The sequence below is a fragment of the Peromyscus eremicus genome, chromosome 6, assembly GCF_949786415.1.
Source record: "Peromyscus eremicus chromosome 6, PerEre_H2_v1, whole genome shotgun sequence".
In the NCBI taxonomy this organism is placed as follows: Eukaryota; Metazoa; Chordata; class Mammalia; order Rodentia; family Cricetidae; genus Peromyscus; species Peromyscus eremicus.
Genome location: NC_081421.1, coordinates 94,393,740 through 94,419,508, shown reverse-complemented (window position 1 = coordinate 94,419,508; position 25,769 = coordinate 94,393,740). Strand labels below are relative to the sequence as shown.

Here is a 25,769-nt window from a genome sequence, read left to right as displayed (position 1 = left end):
AGGTTGGTAATGATGCCATCACCTTCCACAGTGCTGTTATGGTGGGAAACGTTGCCCTCAAACTGGTAGCACAGGACATTACCAATAAAATTACTATATTGAAGAGTCTATTTAAGGACTAAATATTTATCAAACTTCAGTGTAAAATTCTCTCAAAGTAATTGGACCTGCTTTGCCAGTGTGAAACCCCATTTCCCTATCATTCCCTTACTCTTAAAACTCAAAGTACCAGGGGTGGGGGAGTGGGGAGGAGGTGGGGGAAGCGGGAGACGGGGAGGGAGGGGGAACAGGGGTTAGTATGTAAAATGAAAAAAAAAAAAAACAACAACAAACCCTCAACGCCCCCTAATGATTACACCACATCCAGTCCTTGTTCATTCATTTTATTGTTACAGCACTGCAAAACGAGAAAACCCCAGACATGTGGTGACTTTTCACAATGGCAGACCACCTTGGCCATATCTGACTTCACAGGACCCGGGGTGGGTGGGCAAGTGCTTCTGTGGAGTGACCCACCCTCCCACAAAAGGATCATTGGAAACGGTTTTCGATGTGGTGAGAGGAAAGAAAAGAAACCAACATTTCAATCATTTTAAACGACTTCACAACAAAACATAATTTACATAGTAACTCTTTTATGCTAGTATAAAAATAGTGCCAGAAACTATATATTTGTTCAGATATATTGAAAAGGCATAAGAATACAAATAGATATCAACAGTGGCGAATGATGGTTCATTGGAGTTCTTAAAATGTCATAGAAATTTATATTTTCAGCTATGTACATCACTTTCAACAACATTCAAGACATGTCCGTCTACACAGGCTTTTGATAAGAATGAGGAGCAGTGAGGTAAGCTTTAATACTTCCCTCTTGGCTCTCTGGAAGAGGGCAGAAGGGGTTCAAATCTGCAGTTGAATAGTCCACACGAACTCTGACCCCTCTCCCCCTGGCTGGAATATGGAAACATCATCTGCGTCACAGAAGATGGGACTCCTTACCTAAGGTGTTCTTCAAGCTATCAGCAAGTTAAAAGATCCATGCTGACAGCAAGTCAGGCTGTTCACTGACATATTAAGAAATTTTGGATGAAAGTGCACAGTATGTATGTTACAGATGAACTGGAAAGTGATGGCTGCCTTCAACGCTTGCGTGTAAAGTTGGGAGAAAGAGAAACGATGCTCTTAGTCATTTCCTGCCCAGCTGTGAGCTCTGTGGAGTTACTGCCCTGTCTCAGCCGCTGAGCACTGTACCTAACATGCGGAGAGGATTTAATGAAAGGTGGGTGGACCCATGGTTGACCCCGAGGAACTAAGTCCTGCCACCTTATTTGATTTGATACAGCTGTTTACAGGAGAGCAGGGGAACATTTTGTTTTTGTTTTTGTTTTTGTTTTATCTTAAATCAGGTTAAAAAAAAAAAAAGGCTTCGCTGTTTACCTGCTACAGTTTAGGAGTGTAATCTAGTGAAAACCACAGGACATTTGGAAATGTAGTACGTGCCAAGCCTCACCCTTCTGCAACATTCTGAGAGTAAAGGCACTTTACTGGTAGGCAAAATTGTCTGGGATTCAAGTTCCTCGTTCCTCCAAGAAACCAATATTTCCCATACATTTCTATATACATCCTTTTCTCCGTGCTGCTACTAACAGAAACTCTTCTTCATAATTCATCAGTGACAAAGCAGCATCGTGGGTTTATGCTCTGAGCCAGGTCTGTGTGGAGTGGATCAAATGTACTTGCTTCCTGTCTAAGGAACTCAACATAAGAAATAACCTGTGGGATGAGGTCACTTCTTTATCTCAATACCCCGTTTCCGACAGTGGTCTCAAAGGCCCATAAGGAAGGCTTAGGAGCTAGCTAGCTGCCTCCTGTGATGTTTCCCTCAAACACAGGCTTTGTCCAAACCTAACTACATTAGGAACACAGCTTCCTTAGACACAGAGGTTAATTGACTTATACACATTCACATAGTATCATGACCGGCAAAGGCGAATCCTCTAAACACATAAGATCAGAAAACTTTATAGACAAGTTAACAAAACACAGGGATTTTTCTGGCTAAAAATTAAAATGAAATGTTATCATATTATTTTACTACAGCCAGCCAAGCAATTAACCAAACAAACAGGCTAGGACAAGAACAATGTCTTGTTCATTACAGGCAATATCAACACATGGTAGCATAAGGGAGAGATTATAACAATATAATATAATAAATATATTCCAACTTGAGAGGATACCAGAAAGGAAATATTCACATTCAGAACAGAAACTATGATTTGTGTTCTTGTACCACAGACAGAAATCCATGTATGGAATGGTTTTCCTATAAAACAAAAATTATTTGAATAAAATAGTACTCTCTTCTGTATGCACTAAAATGTCCAGCAATAACATAACATGGGCACAGCACCACTCTTCCTATTTTAATGTCTATACTAGTAGGTAAAATAAACCATTACCTAAAGCAAACCAAATAATTTCCAACCTGACTTCTTGCTTGTTCACACGACAGACAAATCCTCCACACATAATGTCATCTTTAAAAATAGTCTCAGTGACGTAAGCTACAAACGTATATGACCGCATTTCAGCATACCTGCTCAGTCACAATGCTGGGCTAGGAGAATGTTCTCTAAGCATGTGTCTACACTCAGGAATTATGATACGTGCATCGGTGGATCCGGTATGCTGATAGGACTATTATTAGTGACAGTCTGTGTAATTTACACACCAGTGCATTAGAGGCAATCTTACAGATTTCATCTATATGACATGAAAAACAAATAAAATAATATTCTCAAAATACCAGTATTACAACAATAGTACAATTAGCATTGGCTTTCATCAGTACAAAGCAATGCTAGTATAACTTGCTTTGCCTTTTGTAGCTGAGTAAGAACACAGCCACAATAAAATAGTCATACACAGGATCAAAAATGAACATGTTGAATTGTAAGCAAAGAGAAAAGGAACAAGAAACCCATTTCAATCCAAATTAATGTTATAAACCCAGATCAAATACTTCACCCACCTTGGGAGAGGTGGGAAAAGGGTGGAAATTAATAAATCAGATCCCTCTAATTCTCCCCAAAGCCAAACAACTCTGTACATTTGGAGCAGGTGCCCCTCCCTAATCCAGCTGCTCAGCTGGATTCACCATCTGCCTCCAACACTGAAGGTCGTTTTCATTCGGACAGGAGAATTTCACACGCTGTCCCTTTGAATTCACTGTCTGAGCTCCCTTTTAGGGACAAACCTCTGCTGTTCAGAGACTCATTTTCTTCTGCAAATCGGACAGAGGAGTAAAGGCTGACTTTGCACCTTCATGTGTCTAGTCACGTCTGACTTCAGGCAGTGTGCTCCTGCGACCACTCTTCTGTTGAAACTGAAATTGTGAGATTGAGGCAACGCAAAGTTTAAAAAAATAGTTTTTCAAGTTTTCAGTATTTAAAATGCAGATTGTCAGAAAGATCTTCTAGGGAAGTATTTCTCGTGGCTGAGGGCTCTTCCGGGCCTCTCCTACATGGCACACACTCTCTCTTGGGAAGGCCGGTGGGAGAATCATCTGGCCCTGGGCTTTAGGTGGGGTTCTGAGACCATGCGCTGAGGGGCTGCTACACGGACTGGCTGTAGCATTGTTGGCTCTGCCACATGGATGGGATGTCCTGCAAGTTGTCCCCATTACAGAAAGAGCAGAGCACTTAGGTACCACATTTTCCTGCTTCTCCACATCTTACTTTGTTAAGACACTTCAAGTTTATATTCATCTTTCCCTAAAAGCCACTCAGTCAACGTTCATCTCGTGATGGCTTTAAATGTCCCAGAACGTATTCAACTGGCCTCTAACCTACTTTTGAGAAAGATTCCTAACATGTTTGAAAGACTGGTGACTCAGAGACACAAAGGCGGTTATTTATAATCCCCAAGCGAAACCGAGCTGACTGTAGGGACGCCATTTACACCATTCTTATCAATGTGTTAAAAGCGAATATGACTAATCATTTCACTTCAGTGGCCAAAAAACAAATTACAGACAGTAGGCAGCAATCTCTAAAACACTTCATGCTATGCTCTCAAAAGTTGTGCAAAAACAAAACACAGCCGTGGCAAAGTGCACACAAATAGGCGTGGTGTGTGGAGAAAGCCGGCCTAGGGCCCTCTGCACCCAGGGGACGCTGTCAGTCTCGCTTGGCCTGGCTGCTCTCTCCGTTAATGAGCGTCTTCTCCTGCTGCTCTGCCAGGGCCTGCCATTTCTGTCTGTTCTTCCTGCAGCCATCCAGCAAGGGCAAACAGTCCTCCGAAACGTGCGTCAGGGCCTAAGGGAAGAAAGGAAACAACTAGAAGGAAGCCTCCGCCACTGCAGGCTCGCCACCAAGGGCCACATTCGTTGCATGAGCAGCCCCACAGTAGCATTCTCTGAAGTCCTAGGCACACACGGGCACAGTATTTGCCAAGGAGTCCCCTTAAGCTATACATCTAAGAAGCCATAGTTGGGGACAAAGAGAGCACAAGCATGTCAAAGTAACAACTGAGGGGGGGTTGACGGAGGGATTGAGGGGAGGGGTGGAGTAGCATGTATTGCTCTTGTACAGGACCTGAGTTTGGTTCCCAGCACTCACATCAGGTGCCTCACAACTGCCTAGCACTCCAGAGGGATCCATTGCCTCTGGCCTCTAGGAATACCTGCATTCGTGTGCACAAACCCACACAAATACACACACATCATTAAAAATAAAAATGAATCTTAAAAAGTGTAAATGCTGAGCTGTGGGGGCTCATTTGTGTGGATGCACTCTGTATGAAAACTGGCTCTCTCTCTCTCTGAGGGGGCCGTGGGAAGCTGTGCCTGTGCTTTCTCACAGAAGGGTTTTATGCAATGCCTTTTTTCAATGCAAGATTTTCCTAAGGTTATTATTATTACCAAGTGTCGTGCCATTTAGCTACAAGCACATTTGCCGTAGCTTTCTTTGGAATAGGGAAATGACAAAGAGCCAACAACAAGGCTTAGTAATATTTTTAAGTATTTTATGGTCATTGCAAATGTCTTGGGCACATGTCAAAGACGGAATTATATATGCTATATCATGGATTTCAAAAATCAATTTTTATTAAAGGACATGAACATTTTACATCTCACACACATTGACCTCCGTAGTTACCTCTAAATAGACTAAGAGAAATTTTATCTTCCTGTTTGTTTCTCAGGACTTGCTGTTTGCTCTGCGCTGAGGACACACTGCTTCCATGATAAAAGCAAGAGGACCTTTTAAGATCGTGTAGAATTCCCAACAGCACACAGTGTTTACACAGACTATCAACAAAGGGAAATCCAGAAGAGCTCTTCTGATTACACTGTTCTTCCTGATTACAGGGATGGGAAAAATCAAGAGCCATGGGGTACCATCAACTGAGAAGCTCTTTGTTCAACCCACAGGGAAAGTGTCTGTCTTACAAAGGAGGTCTGGGGGCACCTGAACACTGCCCCAGCAGCTTCTGGAGAAGAACTTCTTCACAAAGCAGGTCTAGCCAAATGGACCCTGTGGATTGGGGAGGCAGTGCCGCAGAGGCGGACATGGCTGGCCTTCTAAAACCTCTGTCTCCTTTGCTGTCTGCTGTCCCTACTTCCTTTCCTCCCCATCAGCAGGATTGTTTACTAAACCTTTTGATGCTTGTGGTGGTTTGAATAAGAATCGTCCCCACGGGCTCATAAATTTGAATGCTTAGTTACCAGGGCTGACTAAGGGTGACACTATTTGAGAAGGATTAGGAGGTGTGGTCTTGTTGGAGGAAGTGTGTCACTGGGGGTGGGCTTTAAGGTTTCAAAAGTGCAGGACCAGGACACCCCCCACCTCTCAGCCCCTGTGCATGTGGATCAGAATGTAGCTCTCAACTACTTCTCCAGTACCAAGCTTATCTGCATCTGGCCATGATGATAAGGAACTGAACCTCTGAAACTGTAAGCAAGCCTCCAGTTAAAGGCGTTCCTTAATAAGAACTGCCTTGGTCATGGTGTCCCCTCACAGTAAGAGAACTAAAATGCTGCTAGAACCCTAGACAAAGAATGAGAACTGGAGGCCTGATGTGGTGGTACATGCATTCAATTCCAGAACTCAGAGGCGGGTGGATCTCTGTGAGTTCAAAGCCAGCCTGGTCTACAAAGCGAGTTCCAGGGTAGCCAGGGATAGACAAAGAAATCCTGTCTTGAAAAACTAGAAAAAAAAAGTTAAGGTTATGGCTTGGTGGTAGAATGCTTGCCTAGCATACCAAGAACCCGAGTTTGAGCCCCAGCACCGCGAAAAATAAATAAATATAAAATGAGAACTGGATTCTCAATTGTGCTTGCCACCAACTACGTATTTGGGGCGAATATTTTTTCTCCATGGAAGATGAACTTCTACACATCCAGTTACTGAATCTGCCATGTCTAGATTGGAAACTTCGTAGTTTTCGTCTGTTCTTAACCTTTTATGACAACTTCAAGGGGAATTTGCCAAATAAATAAGACTTACATCCATTGGAACCTATAGAAACAAAGACAGCATCTCTTTCCTTTACTGGGGCATTAAATATCTAAACCAGTCCACTGAACATTAGATGCATCTTTTTACCAGAACAACAAAAGCTACAAAAAGCCAACAAGGGAGACGAGCAGAAGGGAAATTGGAGCCCATATTCCTGCAACTTCCTCCTTTTAGAATTAAGAAAAATTTTCCTAACAATGTCCAAGCCACAACGTGACAGTGAAAAAAAGTTGGGTGACTATTTTTTGTACTTAGGCTAAAATTAAACTTTAAAAAGATAATGCTAACACATAGAGTATGCAGGAAATATCTTGAGGACAGCACCAGCACATGCCTCTTAGTGTCCCCTAAATTAATGTGTTGGTGTCCAGCACACCCTAGGCACTCAGTAGATATTTATACACTGAGTGAGTCAATGCCTTTGTGAAATGGGAAATGTATCCCTTGTTCTATACAGACATTACATTCGTCAGCAGAAAGAAACAATACCAACAATAATTATGTTTTTTGACTTTAGAAGAAAAAATATGTGTCTAGTGTTAATCTCTTCAATGTACTTCATATTTAATTCATAACACAATCTAAGTTTAGCAATCTAGTATTTTCCCTGTAAATACCTCATACAGCTGCAAACAGATGGCATCTATGAACCCAACTTGCATACTTGGGATTTTATTTTTCTTCTCCCTGTTCATTAGATCCTGAAAATACACACAGAGAGATCTACATTTATTCAAAGCACACAGGAAAGGTTGGCTGTAAAAAGATGAATGGGTGGTCAGCTTAAGGAGGTAAGACAGCAACTATATATACATATATATTCCCAGCCCTACAAAGAAAAGGAAGAAACCTTTATATTAAAAGGCTACATCAAACACTTTTAAAGTCACTATCCCCTTCTGGGAATTTACCCTCGCAAAATAATACAGAGGAACAGGCAGCAACGTGGCTGCTCATCACTGTGCTGTTTGGAACCATGAACCTGGAAATATTACAGCAAAGAGAGTGACTGAAGTTGTGGCTGCAGTCATTCCCTGTATAATTACGATCCATACATACCAAAGACCGTAATAGAATAACAGTGGCTTATCACATGAAAGTGGAGAAAAGAAAGGACAAGACACTTGGGGGCATGACTTGGAAGCAATCTTTGTCTTCCTAGATTGCTTTTGCTCTTGTGATCAGCATGTACAATTCTTCTAAAAAGAAAGACAGTGTTAAAAAAGTAAAATGAGCAACCACATCCCCAGGAGAGGTGTCACGGAAGTATTCAGAAGCAGTATATACTTTAGCCAAGTGTGGTCGCATGCTTCAACTCCAGCACCAAGAGGCCGAGGCAAAAGGATTGTATGATTGAGACTAGACTGATGTACACGGTAAGAACCTGTCTCTATGAGTATATAATTTAAAAGTGGGTTGAATAGTTCCTACCAACAAAGCCTCGTACTTACAGCAGGCTCGATGTTGAGTTCTTTTCTCTCTCTGTCTCCTTGATCGAAGAACTCAGCTGCCACAAGTTCTGCTATCTGAAACAGACAACAGACTGAGTGTCTGGGGCGGGGAAAACAAGTCATTCTTCAAAACAGAGACTTTGAATGAAGATAACGAAATCTAGCGAATCGGTTGTTTCCACCAGCAGGATCATTAGGATAAAACAGTAACAAGAAATAGAAATAAGGCTGCGTTTGCTTTAACCATATAACCACAATCACGTGATCCCCTGTGACTAAGCCGGAAGTGACATGTTTCAGTTTTGCCAATCAATACCAAGACTGTGCCCATCTGTCTGAATAACCAGCCAGCTATTTATTAAGCACCTGTTTCTTTAATTTTTTTTTAAAAAAGCTCTAATTCCTTGAGAATTTCATACAATGTATTTTGATCATATTCACCCTCCACTCTTCCCCCAACTCCTCCCTTCCTTGCTTGTTTTCAAATTCATGGCCTCTTTTTTCATTATTGTTGTAATGTGTGTGTGTGTGTGTGTGTGTGTGTGTGTGTGTGTGTGTGCGCGCGCACGCGTGTGTGTGCGCATATGTGTGCAGATATATATTTCTAAACACATAACTACAGCCTGTTCAGTCAGTATAATGTTACTTGTGTGTCCATCTCCAGGGCTGACCATTTGGTATTGGATGTGCTCTCCCTGGCTGGGGAAAATGGTGTCTCCCCCACCGTTCTTTAGTTTCCCAACCATGTTATCATGTCTATTGGCGTCATCCTTGTTCAGCTCATGTTTGGTCATCATGTTGATGAGCCTTTACAGATGTAGCTTCTGACATTCTTAGGAGTCACAATGTCACAGCAAACTCCGTGTTCTTAAACACCTGTTTATAAAAGGTGGGTTAAAAAAAAAAAAACCCCAGAAAAAAACCAGTACCAATGCTGTATTGCAACTGGTTGACAGGCTTTTAAGTTTCTTATAATCTCTCTCTTAATCTTTTTTTTTTTTTTTTTGCAAATTCTGATTTGATGAGTACTCTGGTTTGTTTATCTTCTAGTCTCCCAGAGTCCGGATTCTGTAACCCACATTCTCATAACGCCTCTTACTGGTGTCTTGAGGCTCAGCTGGACTGACATCTCATTTTCTCATCAGTCGGCTCCTTAGGCATGCTGCTGCACACTTCCAGGAGTGGCTAATTATATGGAGTGTGCCCCTCTTTTTGTGATACTGGCAATAATTACTGATGTTTGCTGGAGTCCATTTATGTAGGGGTTTTTACAAGGGTGACAGTTAAAACAAATACTTCTTAGGTTTGTTTTCTTAGTTTTAAGTACCAAGAAAGTTTCCTACATCAATTATTTGGTTATGCTTCAGTGTAATTAATATTTAAGCAAACAGGCTTCTTCCCAGTGTACCCATTATAAACCCACTTACCTCTCAAGTATCTACCAAAGGTGACACTAGAAGGTTTCATTCTTACTAATACTTTTATTAATTGAATTCTTGGGTTTAAACGTATTTGTGTATTTCAGTCCTTCTGGGTGCTCAACATCGTCCATTTTGGCCCCTGCAAGCTTCTTGGGCTGGGTCCCTGTTCTCTGGACACACTCTTGCTTTCTGGTAACTTCCTGCTTTTTGTGTAACAAGGCTGTCTACGCTCCTGTTCTTGCTCTGCAGATCAACTGGTCATGTCTTGATGGAGTCATGGATGCTCCAAACTGAGTCAATTAGAGACCTCAGTCGAACAGAAACTCAATTCCAGTGGCTGGTCGTTATGCATCAACTCTTTCAGGGGAATGGAACTAAAACACAGGATAACTTTACAGAGTATTTCCAATTCAAATTCAGGACAATAGGATTTCTGTAGAATGCTCCCTGTCTTAGATCTTCACCTTTCCATTCACACTGAAAATCCTCGTTGTTAACACTGACAAAGCTTCTTGTAGGCTTTTACTGCACATCGCCTACAATACTAACTGAGTATCAATATAAAATTATCAGTAAATGATTATTTCTAAACTTTTTTAGATTTATTATTTTATATGTATGAGTATTTTTCTTGCATGTATAACTGTGCACCACGTCCATGTCTGGTATCTGCAGAAGTCAAAAGAGGGCATCAGAGTCAGATGCCCTGGGACTGGAGTGACAGACGGTTGGGAGCCACTATGTGGGTGCTGGGAATTGAATCCAGGTCCTCTGTAAGATCAACAAGGGCTCTTTTTTGTGTGTTTGTTTTTTTGTTGTTGTTTTGTTTTTCAAGACAGGATTTCTCTGTGTAGCCTTGGCTGTCCTGGAATTTACTCTATAGACCAGACCTGCCTCTCCCTTCTGAGTGCTAGAATTAAAGGTCTGTGTCACCACTGCCTGGCTGCAACAAGTGCTCTTAACTACTGAGCCAACTCTCCAGTTAAATAATAATGGTTATTAACAGTTATTTCAGCTTTATAACCTTTCATGATTCATATGATCATTATCTAAATTTCCTCATCACCTAGTGTTTATGCTTTCTCGTTCTCCTTTCTACAGTGTATTGTATCTACATCTCCACTTGTTTACATCTATACATATATATCTACACCATCTATATCTACATCTGTGTCTATATATTATAGGCTAGGATCCACATATGAGCGAGAACATAGAGTTTTAGTTTTCTTCTTTCTGAGACTGTGTGACCTTGTTTAACATTATACATTCTAAGTCCACCTATTTTCATGAAAATTCTGTGATTTCATTTTTCTTTAGAGCTGATAGTATTATAGTTTATATTTGCATCATATTTTCACTATCTGTTATGTTGATAGACTAGATTGATTCCAATCCTTTGCTATAGTGAATAAGGCAGCAATAAACATGAGTATACAAACATCTCTGTGATAGAGTAAGGATTTCTATGAATATATGCCCAGGAGGTACAGAGGGGTCATATGAGAGCTCTATTTTTAAGTTTTGGAGGAACCTCCAATCCAATTTCCACATGGTTGTATTAATTTGCACCCCCACCAGTGGTGAACAATGGTTCCCTATTCTCCATATTGTCTCCAACATTTGTTGTCAAATTTGTTGATGAGAGTCATTCTGACTGCGGTAATATGGTGTCTCAAAATAGTTTTAATTTGCATCTCCCCGATGGCTAGGGATAGTGAACACATTTTATAATAGTCACTGGCCATCTGTGTTTCTTTTCTTGAGAGCTATCTATACCTTCATTAGACCATTTATTGAGTGGCAGTTTTACCCCCCTGGCAAATTAATTTCTTGAAGGCTAGCTGGTGCAGATTTTCTCTCGCTCTGCGGGTTGTCTGTCTGCTCTACTGATAGTTCCCCTTCGCTCTGCAGAAATATTTTCATTTCACATAGGCCCAGGTAGTTGGTGCTGATGCTGAGGGCCAATCTCCATCCTATAGAAATTCTATTCAGAAGTTCTGTCAACCACTGTCTTGAAGAGTATTCCCTGTTTTCATCTAGTGGTCTCAGCATTTCAGGTTTTCAATTAAAGTCTTTGATCTATTTTGAGTTGACTTTTGACAAGTGTTGAAAGCTAGGAATCTTAGTCCCTTCTCTTGAAGGTAGACAGTGAGTTTTGTCAACACCATCTGTTGAGTAAGCTATCCTCCCTCCCCCCAAATACATGTTTCTTACTCCTTTATAAAAAATCAAGTGGGCACAGCTTTGTTGTTTATTTCTGGATTCTTTCATCTATGCCATTGGAATATCTTTCTATTTAAATTTTAAAAAATTATTTTATGTATTTGGGTGTTTTGCTGCATGTATGTATGTGCAGCACATGCAGACCCGGTGCTTGCAGAGGTGAGAAGAAGGTGTCAGATCCCTCGGGATTGGAGTTAGACAGTTGAGAGCTGCCATGTGGGTGCTGGGAACTGAACCTGGTCCTCTGAAAGAGTGGCGAGTGCTAGCCGTCTCTCCAGTCCTGTCTATTGTTAATGACAGTACCATACACACTGTCTTTATCACTATAGCTCTGCAGTATAATTTGAGGTTAGGTATTGTGATACTTCTGGGAATATTCTCACTCCTTAGAATTGCTTTGGCTATTGCTTTTTAGTTTTATCAAATCTGTCATTGATTTTCTTTTTAGTTTTTTTTTTTGTGTGTGTGGTGGTGGTGGTGGATAAATGCATAAATACAATTGATAGAAAAAGTATAAAATCTAATGTGAAGCTCCACATTTTCAGAATGGCTATTCTAACTGTATAGAGTTCATTGAGATGTACAGAGTATTAGTTACATTGCTCTAGGGAAACTCTGCTCTGTGATTCACCTCTAGGGGCCTGCCGGAGGCTCCAAACAGCATCCCCATCTGCCACTGACATTTCAAGTACCACCGGGTCTGCGGGATCACGTGGTCCCAGTGGTAGGGCAGCCTGCACAGCAGCCTGGACCTGTTGCGGAGCCTTCTCCCTTTCTAGGCCCCTCACAAAGCCAGCAGCTTTCCTTGTCACTCAGTACATGGGCCAAAGTCACACACCCAAGTGAGGAACGTGCTGTCCCCACAATCCCAATAGGCCCACTAACTGCTGTGCTTCTTTCTTGGTGGTGAGAAGGGCCGGGGCAATAGCTTATCCTTCACCTTAGAAGGACTATCTCTGCATGGTCCACACCACTGGACTCCTAAGCATTTCACTGAGGTGAAGGCCCTTGGATTTTGGTTGGATTTATTCCCCATCCTCTGATGTACATATGTGCTACCAACAAGTCCAGAGTGGTTGCTGCCTCCCACGCACTTGGTCCAATCAGCACAATGTCATCAATATAATGGATCGGTATGTTATTTGCTGGAAGAGACAGATGATCAAGGACTTTAAACAAACAAACAAACAACTGTGTGAGCTTCCATATTAAACCTAGACTCTCCACTCAGTGGACCCTTATCAATAAACTCAACCTGATTTAGTGTGTCTCTTCCACCATTATCCCATACCCTTAAAATCCATTCCCACACATATTCCCCAGACTTCTGCTTGAATGAATTAGCAAACTCATTAAGCTCTTCTGTGGTATAGTGTACCTCCTCATGGACTAGCTTTTCCCTTCACACTAGGAGCCTGTTTAGCCTCAGGTCTGGTCATAGGTCTAGAAGAAACTATTGGTGGGCCCTGAGGAACATCAGTATTGTCTTGCCTGGCATCGCCTTCAAGGAAGTCACTGCTGGTTCAGTAGACAAAGAAGGACTAATTCCCTCAGGTGAAGTAAGCAAGGGAGGTATTATATAGCAGGTCAGATAGGGATGCATCCTCTACCAGGGTGGAGAGACTACTTCCTCTGCTGAAATGAAGCCTTTAGAATCTGAGAGTTCAAGTCCTCAGCCTTCGTAGGCTCCTCCCACACATTTCCATCCCAAGTTACAGGATCGAATTCCTTGCCAATCAATGTCCTTCCTTTAACCGATGACACCTTCTGAGGCTGAGACTTGAATTTTCATTGTAATTCAGCCAATCTTATAATGAGGGTTCAGTTTGACTTTGCACAACTTGAGCTCTGTGGCTGCTGGAGAGAAGGCTCTCTTCCAGGGCACACTTAGAAACCTTTAGTGCCTCTGGAGCATTGTATCACAGAGTTCATTGTTTTCCTTTGTCACTGTATACTGAGATGCTAGGCATCGGTTAATTTTACCAGGCAGCTCATTTTTCCTTCTGTTAATATATTCAGAGGTGCTAGAAGCAACCAGCCAACACTGTTATTTTCCCATAATTGTCAAAAGTTTTATGCATAGAGTCACTAAATTCCTTGTTCTTCCCAATAGGTCAATAGGGAAAGGAAATGTATTTATCTCAATGTATTCCTCAAATAGTTCACACCATGGGTTTTTAATGCTCTCCATGATTCTAGGAGGCCCTAGTAACAAGTTGGGAAGCCTGTTCCAGATACTTAAAAATTCATCCTTATAATTCTTTTTCTGTATTCCTGTATTCCTGGTGCCACAATATGCATTAGGCAGGTTTCCTTGGAGGAACAGAACCGATGGAACGAATATACAGTAGAAGGGCTTGCAGGCCGCAGTACAGCAGTCTAGCAACGGCTGTCTCCCAAGAATCCCGGAGGTGTTCAGTCCGCAAGGCTGGGTGCCTCAGCTGATCTTTGGTCTGTGTTGGAATCCCAGAGAAGTAGGTTCTAATGCCAGTGAAGGAATGGCTCAGCAGCAGGAGAGATGAACTTGCCAGGCAAAAAGCAAAGGCTTCCTTCTTCTATGGCCTTTCATCTTGTCTGCCACCAGAAGATGTGGCCCAGATTTAGGGTGTGCCTTCTGATATCAAATGATTCAGATTTGGGGTGGGCCTTCCAACCTCAGGTCAAGAAAAGCCTTTAAAGGCATGCCTAGCTGCTTAGGTTTTAGTCGACTGCATATGCAGTTAAGTTGATATCCAAGATTAGCCATCACATATAGATTTTTGGGTCTTCCTAATCTCACTGTGTCATGTTTTTATTTGAAAATCCTTTTCAATAAAGTTTTAATTATAAGAAGTCTTTTTTTTTCATGATTTTGTTTTTAAAGTAGATCCCTCTATAGACATAGGGTCAATTACTGTTTCTAGGACTTGGGGAAGAGTGCTTGCCTAACATATGCATGGCCCTGGCTTTCATTCTCAGCACCAAAAATTAACTAAATTTGTTAATGAAATTACTGCTTTTATTTTTTATTTTAAATATTTGAAAAAAAATTTATTTATGTATGTCTGTGTGTGTGTGTGTGTGTGTCTGTGTGTGTCTGTGTGTCTGTATGTCTGTGTCTGTGTGTGTCTGTCTGTGTGTGTGTCTGTATGTCTGTGTGTGTGTGTCTGTCTGTGTGTGTGTGTGTGTCTATGTGTGTGTGTGTGTGTGTGTGTGTCTGCTGTGGAATAATCTTTTTGTACACTATGAAGATGTGTCTCTGGCTAAGGTGCCTTCTGATTGATTTAATGAAGAGTTGAATGGCCAAGAGCTAGGCAAGGGAGGATAGATGGGACTTCCAGGGAGAGAGAGGATCTCAGGAAGAATCTGAGGCACTCAGATTTAGCCAGTGAGACTCAGAGGGAGTTGGGCATACAGTATGGAGGAGAGATAAGAAGCCACATGGCAGAACATAGATTAATATAAATGGGTTACTTTAAGTTATGAGTTACAAGCTTAAGCTAAGGCCAAGCTTTCATAGTAATAATAAGTCTCTGTGTCATTATTTGGGGGCTGGAAGTACAAAGAAAATCTGACAAGGAAGACCTGTTACATATGGGTGCCCACGGAGGTCACAATAGGGTGTTGGAGCCTCTGGAACTGGAGTTATAGACAGTTATGAGCTGGCTGATGTAGGTGCTGGGAAGCGAAACCCAGCCTCTGAAAGAACAAGTGCTCTTAACTGCCAAGCTCTCTCTCCAGCCTAGAAATTATAGTTTTTAAGTTACCCAGAATGAATTAGTCTGTCTCAGAGTGTTCATTTTTGTTTCTGTTTTTGTTTTTTTAATCTAAATCAGTTTTATCTATTTTTACTTCCATAGTCCATTTATTTTAAGATTTCCTTTTTACATTTATTTATATATTTGTGCTTGTAGTATGCACATGCATGTGACAAGATGTGTGTCTAGAGGTCAGAATATAACATCACAGATAAACCTCAGCACAGTGACAGTGGGTGATTTTAATACTCTTACCAATAGGTAAGTCATCCAGACAGAAACTAAATAAACTTTTGAGCTAAATGACATCATAAATCAAATTTGACATTTACAGAACGTTAGTTCCAAACACCAAAGTGTACACTTCCTTCACAGCAGCCCACAGAACTTTCTCCAAAACTGACCACATATTAGGACACTCAGCAAGTCTCAACAAATATAGGAAAAGTTAAATAGCAACCTTATCCCGTCTGATTACATGATAATAAAGCTAGATATCAATAACAGAAATGGCAAAAAGTACCCAAACTCATGGAAACTAAGAAACACACTGCTGAATGACAATTGAGTCATGGAGAAGTCAAAGGAAATTGAAAACTTCCTGTGTAAGAATGAAAATGAAAACACAACATACTGAAATCTATAGGAAACCATGAATACAGAACCAAGTAAAGTTTATAGCACTAAGTGCCTACATAAAAAGAACTGGAGAAATTTCATACTAAAAACTTAATTATACTCCTTAAAGCATCAGAAGAAAAATAACAACACTGAAAAAGAGTAGATGGGAAGAAATAATCAAATCCAGCGGTGAAATTAATGAAATAAGAATTAAAAATAGAATATAAAGAATAAACTAAATGAAGAGTTGGTTCTTTGGAGAAAACAAATAACATTTTAAAAGTGGATAAACCTTTAGCCAAATTAACCCGAAGATAGAGAGGATCCATGAAATTAAAGAATAAGGGGTTGAAGAGATGGATGACCAGAGTTGGGTTCCCAGTGCCAGCACGATGGCTCATAACCATCTGTAACACCAGGACCAAGAGCTCTGACACCCTCTTCTGACTTCATGGCACAAGGCAAGCACATGGTGCATGCATACAGACAAAACACTCATACATATAAAATAAATCTAATTTTAAAATAGAAAAAAAATAAAGATGAAGAGGGAGGCATTATAACAGATACTGAGGAAATTCGGAGAATCATAAGACCAGACCTTAAAAATCTGTATTTTAACTGAAAAACTTAAAAGAAATGGATGAATCTCTAGACATATATGACCTAACAATGTTAAATTGAAATGAAGTAAATAATTTAAATAGGCTCATAATATCCAATGAGATAGAAGCAGTAATGAAAAAAATTTTTCCCAACTAAAAGGAAGTCCAGAGCCATATGGATTCAGAAAAGAATTCTACCATATTTTCAAAGAAGAGCTAAAAGCAATAGCCCTCAAATTATTCTATAAGATAGAAATGGAAGGATTGCTTCCAATTTTTTTAAATAAAGGCAGTATTACCTTGATACCAATACCAGACAAAGGCTCACCCACAGCAAATATATATGATGAAGAGAGATGTAAATATTCTCAATAAAATACTTGCAAATCCAATTAAAAAACTCATCACAAAGATTATCCACCATGATCAAGCTAGCTTCATCCAAACGATGCAGGGATGGTTCAGTGTACATAAGTTAATAAATGTAATCCACATGTAAGTAGACTCAAGGACAGAAATCACATGAACATCTTAGACGCAGAAAAGGCCCTCAACAAAGTATAACATCCCTTCATAATAAATGTCCTAGGGAGACTAGGAATATGGGGGACATATAGCAACACAATAAAGTAAATTTACAACAAGCCCATGGCAAACATCATCCTAAATGGAGAGAAACTCAAAGCATTTCCACTAAAATTAGGAATAAGACAAGGATGTCCACTCTCTCCACTCCTATTAAATATAATGCTTGAGGTCTTAATTAGAGCAATAAGACAGAAGAAGGAGGTAAAAGGAATACCAATAGGAGGAAGAAGTTAAAGCATCCTTATTTGCAGATGATGCAGTTCCACACATAGAAGACCCTAAAGACTCCACCAGACAACTCCCACAGCTGATGAATACACTCAGCAAAATAGCAGGATACAAAATAACACACAAAATCAAACAGCGAACATACTGAGACAGAAGGAAAACAATCCCATACTCAAACACTTAGAAAACATTTTAGTAAATGCAAGGAAGTGAAATAGTTATATAATAAAGATCTTAAGACACTGAAGAAAGAAAGGAAAGAAGGTACCAGGAGATAGCAACATCTCCCATGCTCATGGATCGCTAAGATTAACACTGGGAAAACAGCCATCCTACCTAAAGGAGTCAACAGAGTCAACCTAATCCCCATCAAAATTCCAACACAGTCCCTCACAGAAATGGAAAAAATAATCTTAAACTTATACGGAAACACAAAAAAACCAGCGTAGTTAGAACTATCCTAAACAATGCAAGAACTGCCAGAGATAGTTCAATTCCTGATTTTAAGTTAAACTGATTTGATGGGGGTGGAGGTTAGGGTCCATCCCAAGCTGGCAGCTGAACTGGAATTGGCTTCTACTGCTGTCTTTCGAGGCAAGCAAGAATGAGATGTGCAAAGGGTAAATGCTGCTGCTTGTTATGAAAAACACTAGTGCCCTAGGATGTCATCATCTTCACCATAGCTGAAATGGCAGAAGTAGCAACAATGTACACTTATGAACTTTGTACATATGACTTTGAACATCTACGTATCGTGTATGAAGCATTGCTACTTAATCATTAAAACAGTATTATGAAATATGTGCCACCAGCATCTTATATAAAAATAAATTCAGGTCTACAGCTGAAGTAACATGAATGGGCTAATGAAAGTAAGTAGCAACAGGGTCCTTGAACATCATATTCTGTGTCTAGCAAAGGCTCTCCAATTACTACATTATACACTTCTGTGAACACCATGGTCCACGTCCAGCACAGGCTCTTCAATGATTATATTATACCCTTCCCTAAATCTATAAATCACTTCCTCGGGGCTTTTTCTTTTAAATTTTATTGGTTTAAATATCTCAAAGGGTTTAATTCAGAAGAAAGTAGCAAGGCAACCTCCCTTTTAATCTTCCCCCTTTACTTGGAAAGGGGTACACAATCATATTTAATATAGAGCAGGAAGCTGTAAAGGTCACCTGTCCAGATAGTGCTGTGGCTAGAACCCTGGGTCGTCTTGCACATGGTAGGCAGGGGCTCTATACTGACCCATACCTTCAGTGTACAGGTGAGTTTGTTTCCTCCATATTTGTGCTTCACAAGAAAAGCCACATTTTCTGAATCCGTATTTAAAAGCAGGTCAACAATCTTGGCTTGTGTACTAAGATTCTGAATGCAACCCCCACCCAAACAAAAATACAGTATACATAACAATGCATACCAAATCATTTTCGGTACCTTCAATCTACTCCCTCTGGAAAGTGGTTGTGGCAGTTACTTCTCATTTAGAGAGAAGGGTCTGTTTCTGGCCTCTTGATCAGATCCTTGCCAACAGCTATGAACACTCCCTACATCTACTTGTTAATGTCTCCTCAGAACAGAGGGATAACCTAACTGGCTAAATCACAAGAGAATCTTGCTTCTTCTAATTTTCAAGACTACAAAAGGGAGATGCTTCAGATATTCCAGAGTGAGCATGGAGTAATTAGTACTGGAATTAAACCAGCAGCTAGTTTTAAATGATCTTTTTTAATGTATCATACAAATATTAAACATAAGTGAATCAAAAAAAAGAGAGAGAAACATTTTCATGTTCAATTATCCACTTTTAATACTACTTAAAATTAGGGGGAAGTTCTGTAACTATTTACTTCCAAAGCTGGTTTAAAGTGAAGAGACTTTTCTTATTTTGACATTTTAGTACTGCTTTGATCACCACTGAGCAACATACCCGTTGTTGAATAGGCCAGGGCTTCGTAATCGCAGAAAGATCACAGGCAGTCATCAACATTGCTCTGTTAAAGGAAAGGGAAACCCCCAAATCTCATGAGTATTTATCCTCAACAATTATTACTAATAAAAATGTTAAATTAAAATCTACTTAACAACAGAAGACTGACATTTTGAAGACCAAAGAACAAACAGAATGTATTATTTGGGGACCTGCCACTGTTTGGTGGTCCTGTGAGTTACTGGGGTTTGTCCTTGGGGTAATAGCTTGCCTATCATTGGTTTTTCCACTTTGAAAATGAGATCGAATTGTACCAATTAATCACAAGGAAAACATCAAAAGGAAAACATCACACAGTGATCCTCCTAATGAGGACACTCCTGGTTTAGTGGGCCGCCTTAATTCATCCACCACCTGCAGGGCTTTGTATGTAATAACTGTTGTATGGTTGAACAGTACATGCTGGAGAGTCTTTTCCTCCAGCAGAGGAGTGGAAGTGGGAGATTATGCTGTTAGCCCTTCTCTGGTTAGAGTGGTGGGAAGTACCCAGTCCCCAGGCTACAACAATGTAGAACAACGTGCCTTGGAATAGAACAACACAGCTGTGAAAATTACCTTTTGGGGGACAGGGAGAAACTCATGTATTCTGAGATACCTGAAATTTTCTATGTAGCCAAGAGTGACCTCCAATTTCTGATCCACCACCAAAGTTCTGGGATCACAGGTACGGGCTGTAACACCTGTTTTATGTACTGCTAAGGCTCGAACTCAGGCTTTGCAAACACTATAGAAGCATTCTACCAGACGAGCTACATCCTAAACGCAATGTCTGACTTCAGCATTGTCTTTCCCTGAGTCATATTTCCCTAAGTCCATCTAACAGTCCCTTTGTTTGGTTTCAAGAAATAGGCAAAAGGGCTATTCCTGCAAAACAAACAAGCAACGTGTTATTTGTCCCTCTGGAGATACTCAACCTAACACACAGGCTCCCTAACCACATGATGCTAATGTCACCGTGTTCTCTCCTGTACTAACTGTCCCACAGGATTGAGTGCAATGGAGGTGTTTTTAATCACAGTTGGAACGCACTGTCATAAAGGAGTTCCACCATGCTTGCCAGCATAACTGTGCCTGCCAAAGGTGACTGACCATAAATGCTTGATTACAAACTTCTCTGTGAGAGGGAAAACTGGTTGAAACTTGGAACTTCAATGTAATCTCTCTTTTTTATTATAGAGTGCACAATAGTCACAGGAGTGGGCCCGCACATTTCCAAGGCACTACTCTGAAAGATAAAAGGGTATTAAGCATGACTACACAGAACAGTCAGCTAGGCGTTTGTATATCATTTCCTTTTATTTTGTGTTTTTGGTTTGCAGGCTAAGCAATCGCAATCTATTTAAAGAAATGTTGACATCAACATTGCATCAACACTATCTGCAATTCTGCAGTACCTTGAGTTATTATTGAATTTTGGTACCTTTGTTTTGTTTTATTGTTTGAGACAGAGCCCTGAGCGGCCTTGAACTTGTGGTAATTATTTTCCTTCATTCTCCCAAGTGCAGGGACTATGGTGGCATCCTGGTTCTGTTTTACTGATACAAGTTATTGCCACGGCAAAGACAGTGGCAAGTAGCAGCAGAGACATTATCTATGGCTAGAAGGAGGGAGGAATTAATGTACCAAAGATGAAAAGCAGTCATTTTGTAGTGTTCCCTGGACACCACTGTGTTGTGGCCCAAGAAAAGTGGACACTTTGCAGTCACCATTCTGTTCTCATAATCTAAAGGATGTCAAATCTAAAGGATGTTTTGCTTTCCATTCCAAAGGATGAGAGAAATGAAACAAAATGACAACCTTTAGGCCATAAGTGCTTCGACTCTCTACTGTACCCATCACTCGGTCTACGACAAAGCAACAATCTATTGACTTCAACTTGACGAGGACCACATTTGGTCCATTGTACTACACTCGGGAGCAGTGGACAGCCTCAGAGGTCATTATGCACGACAGAAAATCCCAATTAACAACTTCTCTGGGGAAATTAATTGGGTAGCAAGGTTTGTATGGACAGTAAGGCCAACTTACAGAAATAACTCCTTTTGAAGAGGATCTTCAAAGCTGAATTGATTTTTTCTTATAAGTTCAAAAAATTCTCCTCGTCTCCTTGAAAAAGAAAAACATGGTGTTTATTGTGAGTCCTCAGGCTCTTCTCCCTTGGTCTAAAGACTAGTAGAATATGTACTTGAGGAAGATCTCTATTTTCCCCATCCCACAACCAACAACAAAGCTTCATCAGCATCAGTACTCTCCCTTTACTTTCCTGGTCTACTTTCGGTGGAAAATATTTAAAGGCACATTGCTTTTAACTTTAGATTACAAATAATGGCAATTTCAACTCAGGAATTTTTTTTATTAAAGGATAGAATAGTGTGAATTAAAATGTGATGATAAGAGTGATTTAAGATCTTTTAAGTGCATAGGGGTGAGAGGGTCCAAGGTCTCTAACTCTCCACATCTTGCTTCAGAATTTTTTTAAAAAGGCAATGAAGATGTTAAATGCTTTGGAAGCAAAGAGCAAGTTTTAGATAATATTTCTTGTCATTCACAGACATAAGAGTTATCTGTGTCTAGCAAATACCTCCTATGTGTCCAACATTAGTAAGTACCTTGAGAAATGAGACCAAACCAAAGATAAACTTATATGATAAAGTGGACTATTTATGACTAACTATTAAAAGTGGAAGTTCCAATATAGAGAAGAAACCTACACGACATAAAACGTGGGAAACCTATGCAGACCAAGATATTTTTCTTTGTGATTTGGTGATCAGCATTCTGAAATTACTTTTGAACAATCTGAAGTTTGCTGCATTTTCTACTGTTCTGGTTAACCTTAAACTGACCCAAACTTCAATGAAGCAGACACACTCGTATTTGTAGACACCGAGCAGTTGATATTCGGTGTAACTTGTGTGTGCTGGTTACAATTGTTTAACTCCTCATGGGGAAGACTAATACCATGGCTGTGGATTCTTGTGTCAATGGAGAGAGCTCCACATTGAGAGGAAGCCTGGGGCGGGTGATCCTACATTAGAGGTCTCTCTCAATCTATAGGCTGGAAGCTATGACTGTCCAAATGCTGACAAGCATTTTCTAGCTTTTCGAGAAGCACAGTAATCATGCCAAGTGCAATCGGAAAGAGCACTCAAATAGCACTGTCTTCACAGTTCTACATTAACACTCCTGCCAAAAGCAAAGGAAAAGAAGAGAGAATTATTTTCAGTGTTCTTCGCCTGCCCACCTAGACTTGGGTGGCAATATAAAGGAATCATGAGTGGGCAGAGATTGGCGAGTGAGGGAAGGAGGAAGACAAGCAGCCTTTGGAATGGTCACACTGGATCCGTCATGATGCCCCTAGGCAATTTCAGAGACACGGCAGTAGAAGAGCATCATGAATAGCCCCGTGCTACCGTCTGGAGCAGTGAGTGCACAACACAGTGGCCTTCTTTGACTTTAAAAGTTACCAGTCTTGGTAACTGTGTCCGGATGCTTGTTTTGAAAGGGATTTCCCAGTGTGGATACAAAAATGTTTTCAAGACCTGTTTTGGAAGGCGTCTCTTCTTGAAACTTACTTAATGTACAGTGCTAGGTCTGTAGCTAAAATGGCTTGCTTGATTATTTTCAGTGTGGTCTTATATTCTTCAATGGAGAGGCCACTGAGAATCTGGTTGCCCTTTACGTAAAAAGAAAAACATGGTTAGTATCCTACCCGCAGGGGCCTCTCTCGAGAACAAACTCTGAAGATATAGTCACATGACTTAAACACGTACCTAGTATTCTGAGTCTGCTTTTTAAAAGGTATATTCTATGAAGTTGTATTTTTCCTATTCATTCTCACCATGTACCACTCTGTCATGTAAGATAAGAACAGCCACATGACATCATCTCTGCCTCTGTACATGTGTATTTTCAACTCATAACCTCCTTGAGACTGAGTTGAAATCTAAAAACTAAATAAGTATGTCCTTTTCCTTTGGGCAGATCAATTACTATAACAGAAAAAAAGTGAAACTGAAAACTCAAAATCATATCAATAAATATGAACAGAGTTGTGAAATTTTTAGATAACTGATTATTAAAGAGACACTCCTCTAGGCTTCTGTGACAAACTTGGTATGTAGCATTTCTGGTTCACATTTATAGATCTTAACCAATACTGAGAACTGCATGTGTCCCTTATGAACATGAATCTACAGATGGTTAGCAGGTCGGAGCCAAAGGTGCTGACTACTTGGTGATCTAAGAAAGCCTAAGTTCAAAGGTCTGTAAAGGATGCTGGGAAGGGAGTGATCCATGTGCTGAGAGCAGGGAAAACAGTTTCCCAGGGAAGAACACACCAACCCGTTATTTAATACCAAATGGTCAGCCCTGAAAACTTGCATACAAGTAACATTATACAGACTAAATAGATTATGTTTACATATCTAGTAATACACACACACACACACACACACACACACACACTAATTAATTTAAAAAGTGGCCATGATTTTGAAAGAGAGCCAGGAGGGATAGATGGGAGGGTTGGAAAAAAGGAAAAGAAAGAAGAAGTGATGTAATTATATTACACCCTCCAAAAGAATAATAAAAAAAATCATTCTAATTTTTTCCATAAACTATTTATGCAGGAATTTTTGTAGGTCATATTTCCCATATTAGTTAAATATTCTTCTGTAAAAGCTTGGGGGGCAAGTGGGCAATCCATGTATATATCACTGAAAGTTTTTGTTACATAACATCTTGTAATTTTTGTCTGTAATTTAAAGCAGAGTGGCTCTTTGATCTCGAACTAAACAAAGCATAGAGCTCAGCCACACTCAAAACGTGTGTGAACCAAATCATATGGCTTTCTAAGTCTCAGAGCCAAGAAAGTACCCAGAGCTTTAGAAATGAGATCTGGAGGCAGAGAATGAAGCGAAGGAATTGCTGGTTTGCTTGGCTGGGGAAGAGACAGTGATTAGGGAGTAATGAGATTCATGGATTAAATTAATGGCCAAATCTGTCACTACAACCACAATCATTATTTTCAAATATTTCATCATTTTAGATTTGGGCCAAATGAAACTATTCAGAAAACATTTGATGCTTTTATTTATTTTTAAGATAAAATAATTGCCAGGAGAAACTGAAATACCTTTTGATACTGCAGTCTCGGTTTTTCTCCAAACAATACAATCTGTATTTTTATTTAATTGTGCTTACAAAACTAAACTACATAGACAGCTCTTACAACTTAAGCCAGCTAAATGAACAGCCAGATTTCTTGTATCCTATGCTAAGTAAGAACATAACTATATAATAATTTACATATCTAACAAAAGAAGTATGATGGGAAATATTTAATATACCTTTTAAAAGGTTAGTAATTGCTTTGGAACTGAACTTGAAATAAGACACCAACAGGACGTTTCTGTAATCCCTGCACTTGGGAGGTAGAGGCAGAAGGATTAGGGGCTTAAGATTAACTTTCAGCTATTCAGTGAGTGAGAGGCCAGGTTGGGCTATAGCAACCCATGTGAAAAGAAAATCAACTTGCTATTCTACCTAAAAATAAATAAAAAGCTTTAGCTATGGAGCATTTTCCCAAGGAAAATACAGATGTTTCTACTTTAACATACATGTTTCTTCAGCTTCAATTTTGGAAAATTATACACTAAAAATAACATAATTTATGGGAAAAGTAGTGTTGGGGCAGATCACTCAAAACCTATACCACTCTGAAACCAGAGCACAAAGCAAAGCAGAGAGGTTCTCTCTGGAGGTGAGTAGGCCCAGCAGGCCTGGAGGTCCCCTCTGAATGCACTAAAAGCACACAAGAGCAGAAGAAGAAAATGCTGGGCTGTGGGACATGAGGCAGTGTTCATGGGATTTGATGGGGAAGCCGGAGCTGTATCAAAAGCCTCACACAGCCTGGACTGGAGGGCACAAGAGCCTGCTTCTCACTCTTCAAATACTTTCTTACTAAATACCAGAATCTAACAGCTCCCATAATTCTTGCACTGCTCACCCTAGACAACACACTAAAATGATACCAATCACATATCAACTATTTCACGATACATGTTACAGCAAACATTCTATTAAGCCTCATATAAACTTTCTGAAGAAGGAGCCAAAAAAGGTTGTATAACTTTTTTTTTTTGTCAGTGTTGGGGAGGTTCAACCCAGTGCCTTATACGTGCAAAACACTCTACCTCTGAGCTGCAACCCAAGTCTCACACTCCCTACCTTTTTAGTTACACTAAGGTATTATGGAAGAGGTGAGAATTCCCTTTGCCTCAAGCAGGAGAGAGACCCTGTGTATGTCTCCTATGTTCAGTGGGGGAGGTGGGACTAGAATGGACTTGTGATGCATCCTGCCCAAGA

At 40.2% G+C, this 25,769-nt stretch overlaps 1 protein-coding gene across 1 annotated transcript in view; it reads right to left on the bottom strand.

Annotated features, from left to right (window-relative positions):
• Window positions 1–4,052: 4,052 nt before the first annotated feature.
• Window positions 4,053–25,769, bottom strand: part of Pde5a (phosphodiesterase 5A) — a 139,973-nt gene continuing 118,256 nt past the window's right edge. The window contains exons 16-21 of the mRNA XM_059266189.1: window positions 22,976–23,076; window positions 21,429–21,506; window positions 19,341–19,404; window positions 7,979–8,053; window positions 7,145–7,228; window positions 4,053–4,322 (exon numbers count right to left, since the gene is read on the bottom strand). Coding sequence (XP_059122172.1) covers window positions 4,185–4,322; window positions 7,145–7,228; window positions 7,979–8,053; window positions 19,341–19,404; window positions 21,429–21,506; window positions 22,976–23,076 — 540 coding nt within the window. The 3' untranslated portion in view covers window positions 4,053–4,184. The remainder of the gene's footprint in view (window positions 4,323–7,144; window positions 7,229–7,978; window positions 8,054–19,340; window positions 19,405–21,428; window positions 21,507–22,975; window positions 23,077–25,769) is intronic.